Below are 17,666 nucleotides of genomic sequence, written 5' to 3' on the forward strand. Positions count from 1 at the left end.
TAAATCCCTGTTTTCAAAGCAGTATCCTCGACAGCCCATATGGTGGCGCTGTATTGACAACTCCACGGTTCCACTGGACCGACAACTTCCGGCGACACGTTACCCCTACACAACGTATTGTGAACTGTTTCTTCACTGGTTTAAACATTTTCTTACTTATTACAGTGCAACATTTCATATATGATGCTTTCTTACAATTTGAGAGCTACTCATACTGTTTGAAGTGTAACTGATCTCTAGACACTTTGGACAACGCAGGAGCCTCAATGGGAGAAGTGAGGAAGCTGCAGAAGAAGTTGAGACAGATTGAAAATCTGGAAATAAAAATCAGTCTCACCGCAGAGGAGAGATTCAAGGTACAGAAACAATCTATCTGCCTTTTCCTTTTATGTAATCTGTGTGTAACCTGTGTGACTGGGGGAATAATAAATACATTTCCGTGCCCATAAATACATATACGCTGAAAGTCAGTACGATATAGTCTCCTGATCACTGCACCAAGCAGTACATTTTAACATTACAGCTTTGTTTACAGTAAACAGCTGTAGAGAGCTTAGAGGTTATACGTTAAACAGAGATGTATAAAGATGATATTTCAGGATGCTGATACGGTGCAAAGGTATATAGGCTTCTTAAACCTGCAATAACAGTGTTGGCATCATATAGACTGTAATTAACATGAAAAAATAATAAATGTGCAATGAATAATTTGACAGTTTTCACCCTAGGAACTAAGGAGATCAGAAGATCACATGTTGAGCAGAGCACAGTAGGAAAATAATTATCTGAAAGTTCAGAAAAGCCTCCACTTGTTAAAGGGCAAAAGCTGAATGCCATTTATCATGGCTGTACCCTACAACAGAGATTTTTCTTTTAAGTAGGAATAGGAAGATAAATGCATGGCATCCAACACATTTGCAGCTGAAAAACATTAAGTAGTGTCAGTGAAGGTTACTGGTGTTGCATCCAAAAAAAACAAATTGGATTGTGTGGGTCACAAGAAGTTACCTCAGTTTTAAGCCATAGATACCATGAACTATTTCCAATATTCATGTGCAATCTCATCTTAAATATATATGTATCTTATCTCAACTGATCCACCGCTAACCATATTACAACTGTGGTTGTGACACACTGACAGTGCAAACATAATTTTCTCATTAGGTCACATTCTTATTTATTTATAATGGATTATTTAACTATTAGAGTATCATATAGTGACATGAAAAAAAATTTTTAGTTGTACTTTCATAGATGTGCGAGATTTGCAAGCAGTGGAGGAACATAACTAAGTACATTTACTCAGAAGTATACTAAATAAAATTTTACTTTCCATTAGTATTACCATTCTTTGTTCCTCTACAGCTCTACTTTTTAGATTGTACCCTTTACTGGCTGCATTTAATTGACAGCAATATTTACTTGTTACTTTCAGATTAAGATTCTTACAGGCAATAGGTAGGATGACTTTATAGAACTATAACATAATAATACTGTTATCCACCAATGATAATATTTTATCATAATGCAGTTGCTGGGTTTACTAAAAGAATACATCTCTACTGTGCAACTCAGCGTTGACTCTTGTAGAACTAGACCAAACTTTTCTGAGGCTGATGCTGCTAATTTTTCGGGAGTAAAACCTCCTGATAGTAACATATCAGCCGTTATGTTCGATTGATGTTGAAAAGGGTATATGACAGAATGTTACGGGTTTTCTTTGAGGCGCAGGAAAAGAGAAAGAGACAGCAGGTGCTAACACAATGATTTATTATTATAACAAAAGGTGACTGGGACTACAATTCCCTAAGGTCTAGTATCCAGAAAGGAACCAGATACAGTAACTCCACTTCAGAGCTAGAGTGCCCCTAATGGCGGGCGGTACGAATTACAAGAAAACTCGAGAACACAAAGAACTGACCCACGGCAGGCACAACCTGGGCAGGAGAGTTCACAACTAAAATAGCTAGGGCTGAAGATTAGTTGAGCACCTGAGAACACAAACTAAGGATACTTGAGGCGAAAGCGCAACTATGATCACTACGTACAGAGGCTGAACTATAATTAAGAAATCTCAAACTAAAGTGGAACTCGAGACTATGAAAACACGTAGCTCACTAAAAACGAAGTTCGCAATCACTATACTATAACCTAAAGCGAATAACAAAAGTACCGGGTGAATCAATTAGCCAGTACCACAAACAAGCCGGGGACTATGACAAAACGTACTCTAAAAACAGAACTAGAACCTGCTCGTGTTTGAGGCCGTACTGTCGGCTTGGGTGCTAATGGGCTGGGGCAGGAGCTGGTGGTCTCGGCAGCGACAGCAGATGGAGGTTTGGACGGAGGACTGAAGAGGGACGGAGTTGATCCCGAAGTCGATCCCGAAGTCGGCTTGGAACGCAGAGGCGGCGATGAGTCCAGTCGGCCAAGATGGCCCAGTCAGCAGAGCAGGTGGGGTCCAAACTGAAAGGAGCAGAGGCAAAATTACTAAAAGACAAAAATCCTATAAGCTTAGGCTAGAGAGAACGAGTGACAGACTGACTGTGAGCATTCACGATCCGGCGTCGAGCTGATGACTGGAGTCCCAATAAATGGTGTAGAGGACGATGACCGATTGGTCCTGGCACACCTGTTCCTGTTTCAGCAGATTCACCAGATTGCTTGCACCTGCCGCCGCTGCCACCGTACACAAAACCTAAAAAGGAAACAAACCAGAGGAGGGAGGAGCCCTAGCCAGAGCCTGCCGAGGCAGGCCTGACACAGAATTAATATTTATATCCTTACCAGCGTTTTATTTCACAAACAACATAGCACTTCACTGTGGAGATGCTGCTTGGCTCAGCACCACTATCCACTCAGCTGTAATACATCAGTACAGTACTGAAAGTGATGTAAACAACAGTCTAAGCCGCTCTGCTGGACAAACTATATACCATTTCTGAGTTACCCCCAAGTCTTTGTGTCTTATTAAGTGCCAAAACTCCTGTTAAAAATCTATCCATTATCTATACACCGCTTAATCCTCATCAGGGTCGTGGGGGTTGGAGTCTATCCCAGCTGACTCAGGGTGAAGACAGGGGACACCCTGGACAGGTCACCAGTCTATCACAGGGCGACATAGAGACAAACAATCACACTCACATTCACATCTATGGACAATTTAGAATCACTAATTAACCTCAGCATATTTTTGGACTGTGAGGGGAAGCCAGAGAACCTGGAGAAAACCATGCATTCACAGGGAGAAGATGCACACAGAAAGACCCCAGGCAGGGACACTAACCAGGGATCTTCTGGCTGTGATGCAACGGTGCTGACCACCAAACCACTGTGCAGCTCTCCTGTCAGAACTCTGTACTTTAATTCACTTCACAGTAATAAGGCCAAGATTTTATAATATTTTGTCAGAGAGAGAAACTCAACGATTCTCTTTGAGCAGGCTCTTGGCAACAGTCTACAACCCCAAATAGACAAGAACCATAATGATGTCGGCATCATAAAAGCGCAACCAGAACTAAAAAAGATATACTGTTGCTTTCACAGAGTAATAGTAGACCAATATACTAAGCAATATACTGTTTAAAATTTGGTAGAATGCTTCTTTAACAGAGGAAAACAGTGGCTTTGCCCAATCCACTCTCTCATGCATATTTCAGAGCTCACAGTCAGATAGGAGTATGGCGTATGTTCTGTGCTGTAGCCTAATAGCTCAAGACAGGATGAGTATGTTGGTTGTACACATAAACAACTTGTGGATTTAGCAGTTTGGTTTACAACCAGCCTTGTGCCGTGTTCCTTCTCAGATCTCCAGGAAGGCGGAGCTGCGTTCCAGATTGGCTCAGCTTCAGCTGCAGCTTTCTGGCCCGCAGCAAACTCTTGGGATTGTGGGAGACGGAAAAAAGGAGAAGATGAAAAGACAAGTGTAAGGAAGTGGGGAAGAGGTTGGGCGGCAGTGGGTTGGTGGGAGGTGGGGATGGGGTGGTGGTGGAGAGAGGCATAATTCTTCAAAAGCAACAACATTCACTTTGAAGGCTTTGATCTTTATTATATGTCTATCCAAACACTGGAGGTCAAATACTTTCATGCTGGGAATGGGAACGTTGTACTGATCGTAATGTGTCACATAAACATCATTCAGGGATGTCATCCTCTCTGTTTAATCCCCTCAGGGCCTTTTTGCACTTCATTAAATTAGGCATGTGTGGACAACATCCTTACTTTTTGTAATGCACAGTTGAGGAGCTCATTAGCAATGACTGTTTTTAATTTGTCTGAGACTTGGAGATCTTCTACAGGTGCTCTCTCTGTCACAAAGGATGCTCTGTGCAGTTTGCATCTTGATTATTTATTCAGCTTCTGCTTTCTGCACTGGCACAGGGAGAATGCCCCCGAGGCCCTTCCATCACAAATGCCTCCAGCCTCAAAGATCCATAAGGGAGAAAAGGAGTCCAAAGCTCAAGGGACGCCAGTGCCAGCTGCCAGGCAGGAGGAGGCAGTGGGGGAAGCACAGATAGGCAGACAGCGGGAAAGGACAGAGCCGGCCAAGGTGTCAGATTACTGTCAAGACACGTCAAGACACTGTCCAGATTTTGATAAGGAGCAGCAACTGCAACAGCAAGGTGGGATTTTCATTACAGTTTATAGCAGGCTGTTAAAAGTGCAACCATACGGTGTCCTCATTTGCAAATAACATCTAAAATCAGATTATACATGTATGCCCCGAGGAGTCCTAACAAGCTCATGTGACGGCCTGCATTAAACCAACAGGCTGCATTGCTTCCCTGAAGACAGGGCCCACGTTTTGCTTCCTTGGAGATAATTTAGCCCCACGCATGTTTTGCAGTCTCACACTAATCCACGCTGAGGAACTGTGTAGATTATTAAGCCAGTGTGCTTATGAGTCAACACTGCTAACCGCACAAATCATCTCTTTTACAGAAGCTGAGTTTACGTCCCTCAAAGCATCTTGGGAAAAGTCCAGGTTTCGTCTACGGCTGTTGGAGGGTCACAGTGACATCGTGACCTCCGTAGTTGCTGTTGACAACCTGGTGGTTTCTGGAAGGTAAAGGAGGAAATTCCCAGTTTGCCCAGCAGATTTGCAAAGTGAACATTTCTCCTAATTTATGACATATTTGTTTTTCTTCCCCTGCCCTGATCACTCAGCACAAATCTCTTGCAGTTTATGTCCAGTGCCTTTTAACTTTGCTTGCTTTCACTACCTTCTCTTTCACACACTCCCTTTCTGTCTTCCTGTGTCTCTTTCTAATTCCGTGCGTCTTTCTCCTGGTAGTCGAGATACAACGGTGAAGGTGTGGCACGTTCCTACAGCAACAGAGCAAAAGAACCTAGGAGGACACACTGGTGGGGTCACCTGTCTGTCTGCTCCTCCCCCTGAGTACTGCTCGATGCTAGGTGAGGACATGAGCATCTGTACATACATACATCTGCATCCTTAAATGTGGGCCAACTACAGGTGAGTAATGCTTGTGTCCTGCAGTCAGGTAATTATAGGAGCAGTTCATCAGTTCAGCCCCGTGAGAGATAACCTCAGTAGACACTTTAACAAGTGCACTGTCTGTCTGGAACAGTCAGCCTTTCATCATTTGAACTCCAAAAAGCTCTTCAGCTCTCCTCCTACAGTCTCTCCCCACCAGCTTCCCCAACTTAAAATACCAAGTCTAGAAATGCCGAGCATTAATGATGCAACTCGGTCGTATCATAGTCGGCTAATTATTCGCTTACTTTTTAAAGTCACCTTTATTCTCTTTGTCTCTTTCTTGAATTGTCTTTTTTTGTTTATTGCATCACTTAAAAACAGCTTCTTGTCAGCTAATCTGTTTTTCCTCATCCGTGTGTCTCATTCTGATGATTGTTCCTTCCTCCTCATCTGTCTCTGCCCCCTTGTGCCCTGTTGTCTGTGTTTGTCCTTTCACCAGCCCGGTCCCTGTCTTTGTCTACCAAAGAGAGATTCATTTTAAGTGGCTCTGCAGACTGCTACGTGAAGATCTGGGCTCTGAACATCGGTAGGTTTAACCACACAAACATGCACACCCATACACACATATATACAGTCGAGATGAAAAGACCATGTATAGTTTTTCTGTGTTCAAATGACTAAAATATGTGTTTGACACAGCTCACATGTTAATGATGGAGTTTAAGTTAGGACTTTGGGGAGGCCAGTCTAAACCTTCATTCTGCGTAGATTTAGCCCTTTCTTTATGACTATTATTGTGCGTTTGGGGTCTTTGCCTTGTTGGAACCATCTGTCTGATGACTTTAGTTTTTCCTGAAGAAATGGAGGTAATTCACCTGCTTCATTATTCCATTTACTTTGTGTAAATTACCAGTTCCGTGCTAACAGCCCCAGAGCACAGTACTACCAGCATCGTGCTTGATGGTAGATATGGTGTTCTTCATTCAGTCTTGACCATCCTAACTGTCTCTCAGCAGCAAGTGATAGCTTGATGTTTGCTATTGTAGTATTTGTGACTGATGAGTGTATTAAATAGGCCTTATTTAAATTAGCTCAGAGAAGTCAGCAGTTGTAGTCAATCATAATCACTCACAAGGAAGCAATGAGGCCATGCCACTAAGAAAATCTGATTAGCACAGTGTTTGACATCACCAAACTAATATTTGAATTCGTAGTATGTATATTTTTGACCCAGCAAGTTGCTGTCATGTTTTGTTCCTTTAGAAAGAAGGCAAGTCACTACCTCTATCCTCTGTCTTCTGTGTCGCCATCCAAAAGCACAAGGGGTTACTGAATGGTTATATGAATTTGAAATTGTGTAAATTACATGCTATGGCCTTCACAGATACCCGACGTAACCCCAATAGAACAGCTATGGGAGATTTTGGACCGACATTTGAGACATCTACCACCATCACCTAAACACCAAATGAGGAAATATGTTTTGGAGAAATGGGGTTCCGTCCTTTCAGTGTAGTTCTATAGACTTGTAGAATTCCAAGGTGCATTGAATCCAATTCCATACTGAGATACTTTATGTTTTTTCCTTTAATCTGCCACCTGTCTGTACTTACAGATTAAGGTAGATGGCACCTCAGAGCTCTGTTTATTACCTGTGCACATCCTAATTATTGAATGCCTGTGTGAGTGATGACCTGCATCATTTTATTTAAATGAGTGTTTTATTGTTACCTTCAGGGCAGTGTGTTAAATCTATCTACACATTCAATGCTGTGACTGCACTCTGTTTTGTGCCAGAGGACGATGGTTACATCATCACTGGATCAGGTATGTTTTTATAAGGACAGTGGGTATTAGTGACATAGTGAACAGAATAATTGGACCAGAAGTTTTTGTATCACATTGTATTTCTATCTCATATCTACTTCGGTGCATCTGTGCTTTTGAGACATCTGTATGTATTATTTCATCTCAGTTTGTGTTTACCTTTACTGATCTGTATGTCTAGTGGAACATTGTGGCATCATCTGCCAATGAGTTGGGAGTGCAGCATAGGGTTATAGAGCTCAATCAGACATGGAAGCACACCGTGTAGGAAGTCAGGGTTAGGTGGGTCAGCTGTGACCAACAATAATGGCTGCCAGTCCACTGTCAACACATATTAACCTCACGCTCTGCCACCCTGCAGACGGGGGGAAAGTTCAAGCCTGGAGCTGGCATTCTTTCCACAACTGCCAGTCAGTCAATGCTCACCAGGAGGCAGTCACTTCCATCCAGGTAGGTGGATCATTCACCGGCTGACCATGGCACAAAACTGGGGCTGCTTAACCTGCCATTTTAAACCTATTTTTAGCAACCAGTAGCTGACTGGAAAACTGGAGTAGTCCATCAATCCATCATCTATACACTGCTTAATCCTCACTAGGGTCACAGGGGGGATGGGGTCTATCCCAGCTGACTTAGGGCAAAGGCAGGGGACACACAGAGAGACAGACAACCAAGTACACATAATCAACAAGGACTGTGGGAGGCAGTCGGAGCTCACGGAGGCACAGGAACAGAACATGCATATTCACCTGGAGGCCAAGACTCCAGACCGTGATTTGAACCCAGTACCTTCGAGCTGTAAGACGACAGTACTAACCATTGCAACACCGTGCCGCTCGAGTATAAAAGTCTTGATTACTAATTTGCGAAAAAGCTTCTTCTCAGGAAAATAAGTGGCTTTATTTCTACTCCTCGTCCTCATGCAAGCTCTCCTTGTTTATTGCTTTCGAATGGAAATCAAAGACATTTGTTGAGATGTACGCAGTGAAGCTTGTCCAATTTTAGAGTATACTGTATGTATTTTGTGCAAAAAGGTTTTTTTTATGAATATTAACAAAACCCAAGCAGCATATGCAGTATTGTAAAATTTGCGATCATCATAATATACATAAAGAATTAAAGTGCAGCTCCTCATTTTCATCCTCTGTCGTTTATCAGGCAAAGCGCACAGTCCTTTTAAAACCAACAGACGCAGAGAAACATTATGAAACTGTTTACACAGCTCCCTTCCATTTGCACAAATGTACATACAGCTGTATTTTCTCTCACACATGCATGTACACACACACAAACACAAACACACACACGACCACTGGGGAAAGACTCAAATCGCCATGACAACCGTGTCCGCTGTGCCCTCCACAGTCTCAGGGTCCGCTGGTGTTCAGTGGCTCGGCTGAGGGAGGGGTGTCTGTGTGGGAGAACAGATGTTCACATCGTGACCCCCTGACGCTGCTGCACCACTGGAGCAGCCAGGTGACAGGCTTCAGGGGGCGGCTGGGCGGGCGTCTCACCCTCAGCCCGCGGGGAGATAAAGTGTTCCTGGCTTACGGTCAAGCTTGGCTAAAGATCCTGCATTGGAGGACAGGTGAGCTCTGGACTGAGATGGGTGTTCGGTGTGTATCAGAAAGCGAGAGAAAGATGAGATAAACCCTCATAATCCTTCTATCTAACATCTGTCTAATTCTCACAGGAGCCACATCCAGAGTGACCAATCACAGCAACGTCACCGGGGTGACGGATTGCGTCCACCAAACAGGAGGCCTCCTAATTAGCTCCTGCTATGATCTGGCAAACGGAGAGAGCACGCTAAATTGTAAGTCACAGTAAAACATGCGGAACCAGTTGCTACTCTCTCCAGTCTGAAAGTTTGAAAGCACAACAGGGAGCTAGGACAAAATCGAAACCACTTTGTGTTCCTCTGTTGACCTCTACTCCTTTCATCTCTCCTCTCTGCAGTGTTCTCTCTGCCACAGTGTCAGTATCTGGTCTCTCTGGCCTGGCCTGATGCTCCCAGGATCCTGTGCTTCGCGGCGTGGACCACTGGGAGTGGAGACCACCGATGGGTGACTGGAGGTCACAACCTCACCGTTTTGGAGCAACTCCCTAGTTCTGGGAAGCAGAGGTGTACATAATATTTGTCAACACCACTGACTTAAACAGATTTGAATCTAAGCTGCTTAGTTATATTCCCAGTTTGAATATTCATTGTTTCCTCTGAGGTCAACTGCATTGTTAATTCTAAAGTTTTCTATTGCGATTATAAACGTTACAGGGGTGACGTCACAGTAAAGAGAGACAGCCGAATGGACTCCTGCTTGGAGTCAGAGGGGGACACGGAAGGTGATGAGGACACTGATGGTACAGACACACACACTGCACTCATACACATCTTTATGTCTTTGTTTACTGACTCAGAGGCTTAATGAGTAACCACTGCATTGCCCTATTGTGGTAATTTCAGATGATGCATGTTGTGACAAATCCTAACCTCCTTGTCAAATTTAGATTATGAGGATGACGACGATGAAGGAAAAGACAGCTGCTCTGATAGTGCGGAGGATGGCGGGTCTGGATCGTGGCTCCGCTGTGTTCTTCAGTGAGAAGTGAGGACGCCGTGGCCTGCAGCCGGGAAGAGGAAATGAGAGGGTGGGAACGTAGTGACAACGTAGTGACAACGAAGGAGGGTGCAGGGGTGTGAAGTGTGACAAACTGAGTGTCAGTATTGGAAGGGGAGCATATGGATGGAGTAAATGTGTGTGTGTGTGTGTGTGTGTGTGTGTGTGTGTGTGATAGGCAGATTGTTTTGATGTAAATATTCTTTTCACATACAATAAAGCTGTCATTCTGTGACTCGCAGCTCCAAATATGCATCTTTGATTGTCTTTTTTAATGTCCATCTGACCATGCCTCTCCCTGAAACACCACTCCATGGACCTCCTTTGCTCGTCCAACCTGAGCAAATGAATGCAAATAAAATTTTATTCCATCCCTGTCCCTCTCCCTATCTGTATTTCTGTCACCTTCCCTCTAAGTTGTCCTTGCTGTTTTTGTAAACATTTTTGAGAAGGTTTTGTTTTTAGACGTCTCGCCACCAAAATGAGCTGATTAATGTCGTCCCCAGTATCATCTCTCTTTGCCTCGTCAGATTCATTTCTTTTCCTCTGTCCATTTAATTGAACTGGTTTAAAAAAAACATAATTAGCATTTAAATCTCTTTCCTACAGTCCCTTGCCCTTCCTACATCGCTCTCTCTCCCCTCTCTTACTCTAGCAGACTCTCCATGTCTCAGTCGCTAAGGCAACCGATGCTTTTTTTTCTCGCTTGCTCTCTGTATCTCCCCCTTTCTCTCTGTCTCCTCTCTCATTCCCTCTCTTCACTGCCAGAGGTAAGCATGATAACTGATATGTGTCGGAGTGCATGTGTTTTTTGTCTGTCTGTTGGTGTGCGTCTGTGTCTTTAAATTACATTTCTGTGGCATTTAAGCAGTAGTTGTAGGTGAGAAGTTATTGCTGTCTGCTCACAGTGCCATATAGAGTATTGACTCCATGCATAATACCTCTAGTGATGCACTGTAAATACGTAAGATGGAGCAATAAGTGTGTACTTTTTGATGTTTTTACATGCAGATGTGGATTCTGTGTAAACATGTAATGAATAATTGAGTGTTAAATATAATATAAACCCCCAGGGGAGTCAGTGTTTGGTCTTTTTAAAAAGATGACATAGTTGACTTTGTGCCAGTACCCGTGCAGATGTGATTTTCATCTATTTAAGTAGAAGGACAAGAAGAAAAGCTGAGAATCCTCCCCTTTTGTCTCCCTCTCCAATCCCTTCTTGCCTCTGTCTTATCTTCCAGAGAGATGATCGGAGAAGAGGAGTCTCAGTGAACAGAGCGAAGCGATGGAGAGATGGTAAGATGGATAGTTTCAGAGGGAGAGGCATGTATGGGATGCAGATACATAAAATGTCACTCTGAGTGATGACCGGCATGGGAATCAGTGTTTGGGCTGTTAGGGTTGTGCACGTTGAATGTGGACAATGCATTTTCTCACACAAGTCCTTTGTCACTTGACCACCTCTTCTTCTTTCTCCACCTTTCCTTCCAGCTTCATCTCTCTTGTCGCACGACTGACTGCCCTCATCTCCCTTTTTCTGGTTGCTCTGGTGACACAGCCCTCTACCTGTAACCGTGACGACAGCGAGGGTGAGGAGCAGGTGGACACCCTGTCGGTCCAGTTGTCAGTCACAGCCCAGGCCACACCTACCCCTCTGTGGGCGGTGGTCTGGGGTCCTACACAGCCGCTGGAAGATGAGACACACCACTTCCTCTCTAGCCAGGAAACCGATCACCTGCGTCTGCATGGGAACCAGCAGGAGACCAGCACTATGTCTGAAGACTGGCTTTACCCCGACACAAGCATGCAGCCCCGAGAGAGACCACCACTCGAGTCCAGGGACCAGGAGGGAGTGGATGATGGAGGGGCAGAGGCAGAGGAGACGGAGCCTGAGGAAGGTGGGCATCAGGGGAGGCACAGGAAGGATTTTTAAATGAAGGTGGCCATGAGTTACAGTCCATGCGAGCATACGCACATGCCAGGAGTCCTCCAGGGAATGAGCTGTCACCAGGGTGAAGTCTGACGCCCTGTTGTGTGCAACCGGCTGTGTCTGAGGCGGGGGAAGACTAATAAAAGTTTTCATCACTCACAGGGAGGAATTGGCTGCCGTCAAAACTGCAAAACACAGAGAAGACGTCATTGGATTGGTGTTACAGTTGGAGGCCAGAGTCTTGCACATCCGATTTCATGTTTCAGCTGTCTTCATTGGTGTCTTTTTTTGTGCTGGATACAAATAAACATGGCCATGGTCTGACATTAGTAACTTCATAAGTGTGTGTGTGTGTGTGTGTGTGTGTGTGTGTGTGTGTGTGTTTGTTACAGTGGACCCTCAGTTCTACGTCACCGTGACCATCTCCTCGCTGCTCATCCTGACAGCTGTCATCATTACAGCCAAACTCTGGTAGGAACCTTAACTCTCTCTTCTAACATTGTTGTGCCCAAGTACATGATCACATAATTACAAAGAAGTGACTAAGTCTTCTGAATAAGAGTGGATGATGATCAGCCAACTTTGTTCACATGAGCTGGACACGTCTTTCCCAGCTGGAGGGTGGTAACCAATAATATGGAAATTATGAAATTATTTTGTAGCCCTGCTGGATTATATTTGGTCTGAAAAAAGACCTGTAGATTTGCTTGGAACTGAGGTTCCCAGCCTGCAGATTGGAACCATACTGTGGGGTTTTCATGATAAGCCTGAGGGGTAATATGACAAATAAAAGCAAAGTATGACAAATAAAAGCAAAGTATGACTGTACCACAAAATTGCTTTTCTCTTTTCAGTCTTTTATACTGTTAATTATGTAATGGTTGGACCTTTTTAAGATTAAAACAATCATATATCGGGTAATTGGGTTATTATCAGTGGACGGCAAAAAGGCGTTTAGAAATTATTCAGGACAGTCCATAAGTGTTTAGAGGTTTAAGTGTAACTTATTTTGATTTTCAAAAGGAGAGAGCAAGAACCAAATCAGGTCTGCAATACTATGCTGGCTGTAATATGCAGTAAAAATAAACTGATAAATGCTACTGTTTTTGTTTATTTATATAGTAAATATTCAATAATGTCTCTTAGCTAATGAGTTATTTTGAAGATAGCAATTTAAAAGAAAGATGAGTTCATTTTATCTGATAAATATCATTGTTTGTTTATTAATTAGCTGCTTGCCTCCTGCCATTTTGCAGAAGTGTATCTCTAGTCTAGAAATTTCCATTTTGTAAATTAGACGAAAATAAGAGATCTGACCATGTTACCTCAGATGCAAATGTGTGGACTGTGTCAGAATCATGGGGATCAAAGACAAGGCCAGGTGTATGGGTTGGATGTGTTTGCATGTCTGTCTGTTTGTCTTGTTTATGTGCCTGTCAGTAATGATGATGTAATGGTTCTTCTCAGTCCCCTCTAAACTGAGCGCTGTGTAATTACTTACTAATGACTTTATTAATGATACTTGTGTTCCTGAAAATCACAGTTGGCACAGATGTGCCATTTAGAGCCATAACAATTGCAATGATTAAACATTCGCTATGAACATGAGGAGGAGAGCGACAAGCAAAGATTGCTCTGACCTGTTGCCTTACAGGTCTGAGTATTATTATGGCCTCAACAATGTCAGCGTGCTTTGAAAGGTGACCCACCATTAACCTCTCACAGTATGTAATAACACAGCGAGGGTTCTGTATTGGCTCTGTCATACTTTCAGGCCAGGTAGGTGGTACTCGCCACAAACCTGGCTGTTAGTTCATTTTACCACTAGACCCCTCTTATCTCTCCTTTTTTTGTTCTCATGCATTTATACTTTTACTCTCATTTTCCTACTGTAACTATCTTCTGTATGCATCTTATTGAATTTTCTACTCTATTACGTTTTTCATTTCATTGACTAAATCTGTACAATTTGTTCTCCTTCATATCCCTTTATTCTCTATCATAATCATTTTTTTCCACATTCCTTCATTATCTCCCTTCATTCCCATTTGGACCCTCCATTCTTTTTCCCTGTTGTCTCCCAGAGATGTTCTTGTTTCTCTGTATACCTGTGTTCCCACTCCTCCTTCAGGCTCTTCACCTCTTTCTACCAGTTAGCATCGCTGCTTTACTCTAACGCTACCTCTCTTTGCACAGCTGGTGCTCCTCTTATCTCCATTACCAGTCTCCTATCTCTCCCAGCACCACCAGTCCGGCCGCAGATCCATGGATAATCCTCCAGCTTGCCGCCAGCTGATACACAATAAGCCCCTTTTTCTCTCATTTCCCGAGATTGGCCTTCACTATTCTTTGGATAACTTACTTCATCAGCCCCTGCTGTAGTGGGAAAACCCACGGTGCTGGTGGATATAGATTGGTGTTACAACAGTGAGAATTGCAGGCATTCAGACTGGAGACATGGCAGTGGTCCCTCTCTATAGACTGGCTCATGCTTCAGTGTCATAAATGTGTAAATAACGCCATGTGTTACATGGAGAAAGTGCCACGAAATGAATAAGAGGGTGGTACAGATGGACTAAAATGACAGCCTATAGTGGAAATTGGCCACTGTCCAGTTCACTGTGATTAGAGAGAGCGGCATATGTGCTCAGTGGTTTTCCCATGCCTAAAATGTAGCATAGCTACTGTTATAAAGTGTGATGTGTTTGTGTTTGAATGTGTGTGTGTAAAGTGAGGGAAGGAGTCAGAGGGAGGAGGACAGGTGTTACTGTGGGAGGATGATGGTGCAGGGTGGCTTCTAAGGCGGCGCAAACAGCTTTGTTGTGCATCTAAGTATTGTTTAGAGCCTGAGCCTTGCTTCTGACTGTGTCTTCACCGTTAATAATTTTCCTGAACTAATGCCCCTCAGTGATGCCTCACTCCCTTACCCATTTGTCCACCTTGTTGCATCCTTCCCACCTCACCTTCTGGCTTCCTCCCTGGCCTTCCACCCCACAGTGTCGTTTCTTTCCCCATTTCTCACGCTGCCTCCCTCTCACCTCTTCAAATGTTTTAATGAGCCAGAGGAGTGCACTAATTCTCTCTCACAGTGGCAGGGTAATGTGTTCACTGATGCTAAATGGCTGGGTAGTTTCTGATTCTCTCTGGTTTTCTCTTTCTCTTCACCGCCCATTTTCCACTCTTTCTCCTCAACTTTTCTCCGTATGCCTCCCATCATTTCAACCTCTCTCCATCATTTCCTGCTATCCATCTCTCCCTATATGCTCTTCCTCTATTGTAAATGTTTCTTAAACTTTGACTTTCTTTGATGCCTCTGTTAATACTCTTCCCCTTTTCTCCCTTGTCTTTTCTCTTCCTCTCTGCAAACATCTCTCCCAATCTCTTGCCTACCTCCATCCCCTCTCCTCCCTCTCTTTTTCCCATCTATCTGTCTGACTATCCTCCTCTCCCAGTTATGATCGCAGCTGTTCCCAGCATCCGCCCCCGCTTTCCCGTGGCGTGCCCCCCGCCCTCTCCCTCGCACTCCCTCGCTCCCTCGCTTCGGAGGAAAGCCGGCAGACGCTGCACAGCACCACCTCCTCCTTCACCGACAGGGAGAGGTAATGAGTCGCCTCACCGACTCTCTGAGTGTGTGTTCATGAGTCTGATGTGCATGTGCACGTCTCCGTGCACCTCTGGATTGAAGTTTGTTTTTTACTCTGTGTGTCTGAGAGTGTAAAGCAGCCTTATTACCTCTTCCATGCATTGTAAAGAAGTACACGGAGCGTAATTGGGCAGTCGTGCTGTTCTCTGTGGAGCATTCAGGCCTGAGTGTTGGTGCTGCTATAGGATGTATCAGTCTTTTAAAAGTCCCTCTCCACATGAGTCATCGTGGGCCTATGAAGAGGCACCCAGCCACTGTCCATGAGATGAGGCTTTTATTCGAGGGTATTTAAAGTTAATCTCAATCAGGATAATTATAGAGCTCCACTCCAGTGCTCCCTCTCACTTCCTCCCCCATCAGCTTTTCCTCCACTTTTCTCTGCCTTCCCATTTGTCTCTTCCCCCCATCGCTGTCTCAGTCCCCTGTGATACAGCTTTCCGTTTGCATATACACCACTTTTCCTGCTGCAGGCCTTTGTGCTCCACTTCTCCTCTCTGTCTCTGCCTTTCCTCTCATTGTCAAGGCACCGAAGCCTCCAAAAACTCTGCCCTCCTCCTTTATTCTTTCTTTCTCTCTCTCTCTCACTGTTCTTCTCTGTGTCTTTTGGTGTGTCAGGATCCCAGTTGTGAACCTGTGAGGTGGCTGTTTTCCATGTGGTAAACATTTCTACGGGGCCCGAGGATGAACATCAGTACGACCAGAGGGTGTGCCCGCAGCAGCGTTTTATTTTCTCTGAAACTGTGAAATGACTTTAGGGATCCCAGGTATCCAGCCATCACAAAACCCATCGGCTTCTCTAAGGTCTAAAAAAAAATCCAAGCTAATCGTAGTCCTTTGTCCCTCCCTTTCTCTGTGCTTGGTTTAATTTCTTCATGTGGTTCTGCTTCATAGTGTCCTGTTCAGTGTTTTCCACCCTTTGTATGGCCCCAAGCTCTGCCAAGTTGGCCAGCAGCTTTGTGCTTCAACCTGCCATGACTAATTCACAAACGAACAGTTAAACAGCCGTGTAACATCCCATTACCCCTGTAAGACCCTACCTGGGCTTCTACAACTGTTTCTAGTGATTTAGCTGCACATGTGAAGCCTTTCATTGTTAATGCCAGTGAGGCAAACTGTTCTTTTTATACAAGTATTCTAAAATTCTGCTCAGTTTAGCAGGCTTGATCTGGCTTATAAATGGTTAAAAAGCCATTCTCAGCATCTCTACACTGAACGGGGTATTTCACAAAGCTGTTTAGCACAGTTGTAGCCAACAGGCAATGTGTTTAACACGTCACGCTCCAAAAACTGCTGTTTATTCCTCGCTTTGGGCGCCTGAAATGCAAATAGTGTGGCTTTTTTCCTCTGCCCTATGTAGAGGAGTCTGTTTTGTTTCAGGTTTTCCTCATGATTTGTTCTCTTAATTATCTGGCTGACATTCACCCTTTTGTCAAGCCTTTGTGAGCGCATGTTGTTTCTGCTGGACTGTGTAGAGGTGTGTTAAGCATAGAAAACTTTCTGTGGTGGAGATAAAATATTCACAACGTGAATGGATAGAACCATTCCTGTGGGAAATCAATGTTTGCCAAAGGTTTGGATGGCAGACAAAGAGATGTTATGCTGTCATGGAACTGAGCATCAGTCAACTGTACATGTGATCAAAGGACTCGTTTTATGAACATGTTTTTTTTAATGTCTCAATCTGGAAAACAACATTTCCCTTCATATTATTATCAGCTATCTTGAGTGCACCAAAGGAAACTAGACCATCAAGGAGCATCATTTCTGTATGTCCAGTGAATCTGCATGTATACACTAAGAAAAACTGGGAGAGTTGCTTGAGATCTATTGTTTATAAAAATGTCTATTTTATTAGTGTGTGGTATCCATTAGAACCTTTCAAAGCCAAATATCAGATTGTGTTTGGCAACTTTTCTTAGCAGCTTTGAAATATAAGCCCCTGAGTTACACCCATCTCCACTCCAGACAAAATGCTGGTGGCATCACGAGTAGCTTGTGCCATCATCCAGATATCCAGTCTTGTGATTTTCAGTAGCGTTCCTGTAGAAGTTTGGTCTTTCTGTACCATGGAAGTTCAATAAAGACTCAACACTTTCATTTTAGCTTTGTGTCTGTTTACTTGTGTGCATGTTGAGTGAATTGCCCTCGAGGTGGTGCGATTCGCAATGCTTTATGGAAAGGATAAAGTGTGCACTGTGCATTTTAATA

The 17,666-nt window shown here is 43.8% G+C and overlaps 2 protein-coding genes across 4 annotated transcripts; both read left to right on the forward strand.

The window, feature by feature from the left end:
* Nucleotides 1–75: 75 nt before the first annotated feature.
* Nucleotides 76–10,134, forward strand: si:ch211-154o6.3 (uncharacterized protein LOC563854 homolog). Of its 3 annotated transcripts, none has more exons than XM_023271625.3 (13): nt 76–356; nt 3,807–3,925; nt 4,381–4,622; nt 4,942–5,065; nt 5,294–5,415; nt 5,940–6,026; nt 7,178–7,267; nt 7,629–7,717; nt 8,633–8,855; nt 8,961–9,083; nt 9,227–9,392; nt 9,543–9,628; nt 9,776–10,134. In XM_023271625.3, the coding sequence occupies exons 1-13, from the start codon at nt 267–269 to the stop codon at nt 9,868–9,870; spliced, it is 1,656 nt and encodes a 551-aa protein (XP_023127393.1). In that variant the 5' UTR covers nt 76–266; the 3' UTR covers nt 9,871–10,134. The 3 variants fall into 3 exon arrangements, with proteins under 3 accessions (XP_023127393.1, XP_035804664.1, XP_035804665.1); XM_035948771.2 differs by having other exon boundaries at nt 9,543–9,610; XM_035948772.2 differs by lacking the exon at nt 3,807–3,925.
* Nucleotides 10,135–10,401: 267 nt separating this feature from the next.
* pianp (PILR alpha associated neural protein) lies at nt 10,402–17,560 on the forward strand. Its single transcript, XM_023271637.3, has 6 exons — nt 10,402–10,655; nt 11,127–11,181; nt 11,377–11,783; nt 12,208–12,286; nt 15,268–15,414; nt 16,074–17,560. The coding sequence occupies exons 2-6, from the start codon at nt 11,171–11,173 to the stop codon at nt 16,093–16,095; spliced, it is 666 nt and encodes a 221-aa protein (XP_023127405.2). The 5' UTR covers nt 10,402–10,655; nt 11,127–11,170; the 3' UTR covers nt 16,096–17,560.
* Nucleotides 17,561–17,666: the final 106 nt, after the last annotated feature.

Source organism: Amphiprion ocellaris, chromosome 9 (genome assembly GCF_022539595.1).
Source record: "Amphiprion ocellaris isolate individual 3 ecotype Okinawa chromosome 9, ASM2253959v1, whole genome shotgun sequence".
NCBI classification, from domain to species: Eukaryota; Metazoa; Chordata; class Actinopteri; family Pomacentridae; genus Amphiprion; species Amphiprion ocellaris.

Bases quoted from the DNA above. Each gene is read 5' to 3' on its own strand.
- si:ch211-154o6.3 (XM_023271625.3), top strand. From the start codon at position 267: ATGGGAGAAGTGAGGAAGCTGCAGAAGAAGTTGAGACAGATTGAAAAT. The intron at 5,416-5,939 runs GTGAGGACATGA...TCCTTTCACCAG, and splicing joins TGAGTACTGCTCGATGCTAG to CCCGGTCCCTGTCTTTGTCT. The intron at 8,856-8,960 runs GTGAGCTCTGGA...TAATTCTCACAG, and splicing joins GATCCTGCATTGGAGGACAG to GAGCCACATCCAGAGTGACC.
- pianp (XM_023271637.3), top strand. The intron at 11,784-12,207 runs GTGGGCATCAGG...TGTTTGTTACAG, and splicing joins GGAGACGGAGCCTGAGGAAG to TGGACCCTCAGTTCTACGTC. The intron at 12,287-15,267 runs GTAGGAACCTTA...CTCCTCTCCCAG, and splicing joins ATCATTACAGCCAAACTCTG to TTATGATCGCAGCTGTTCCC.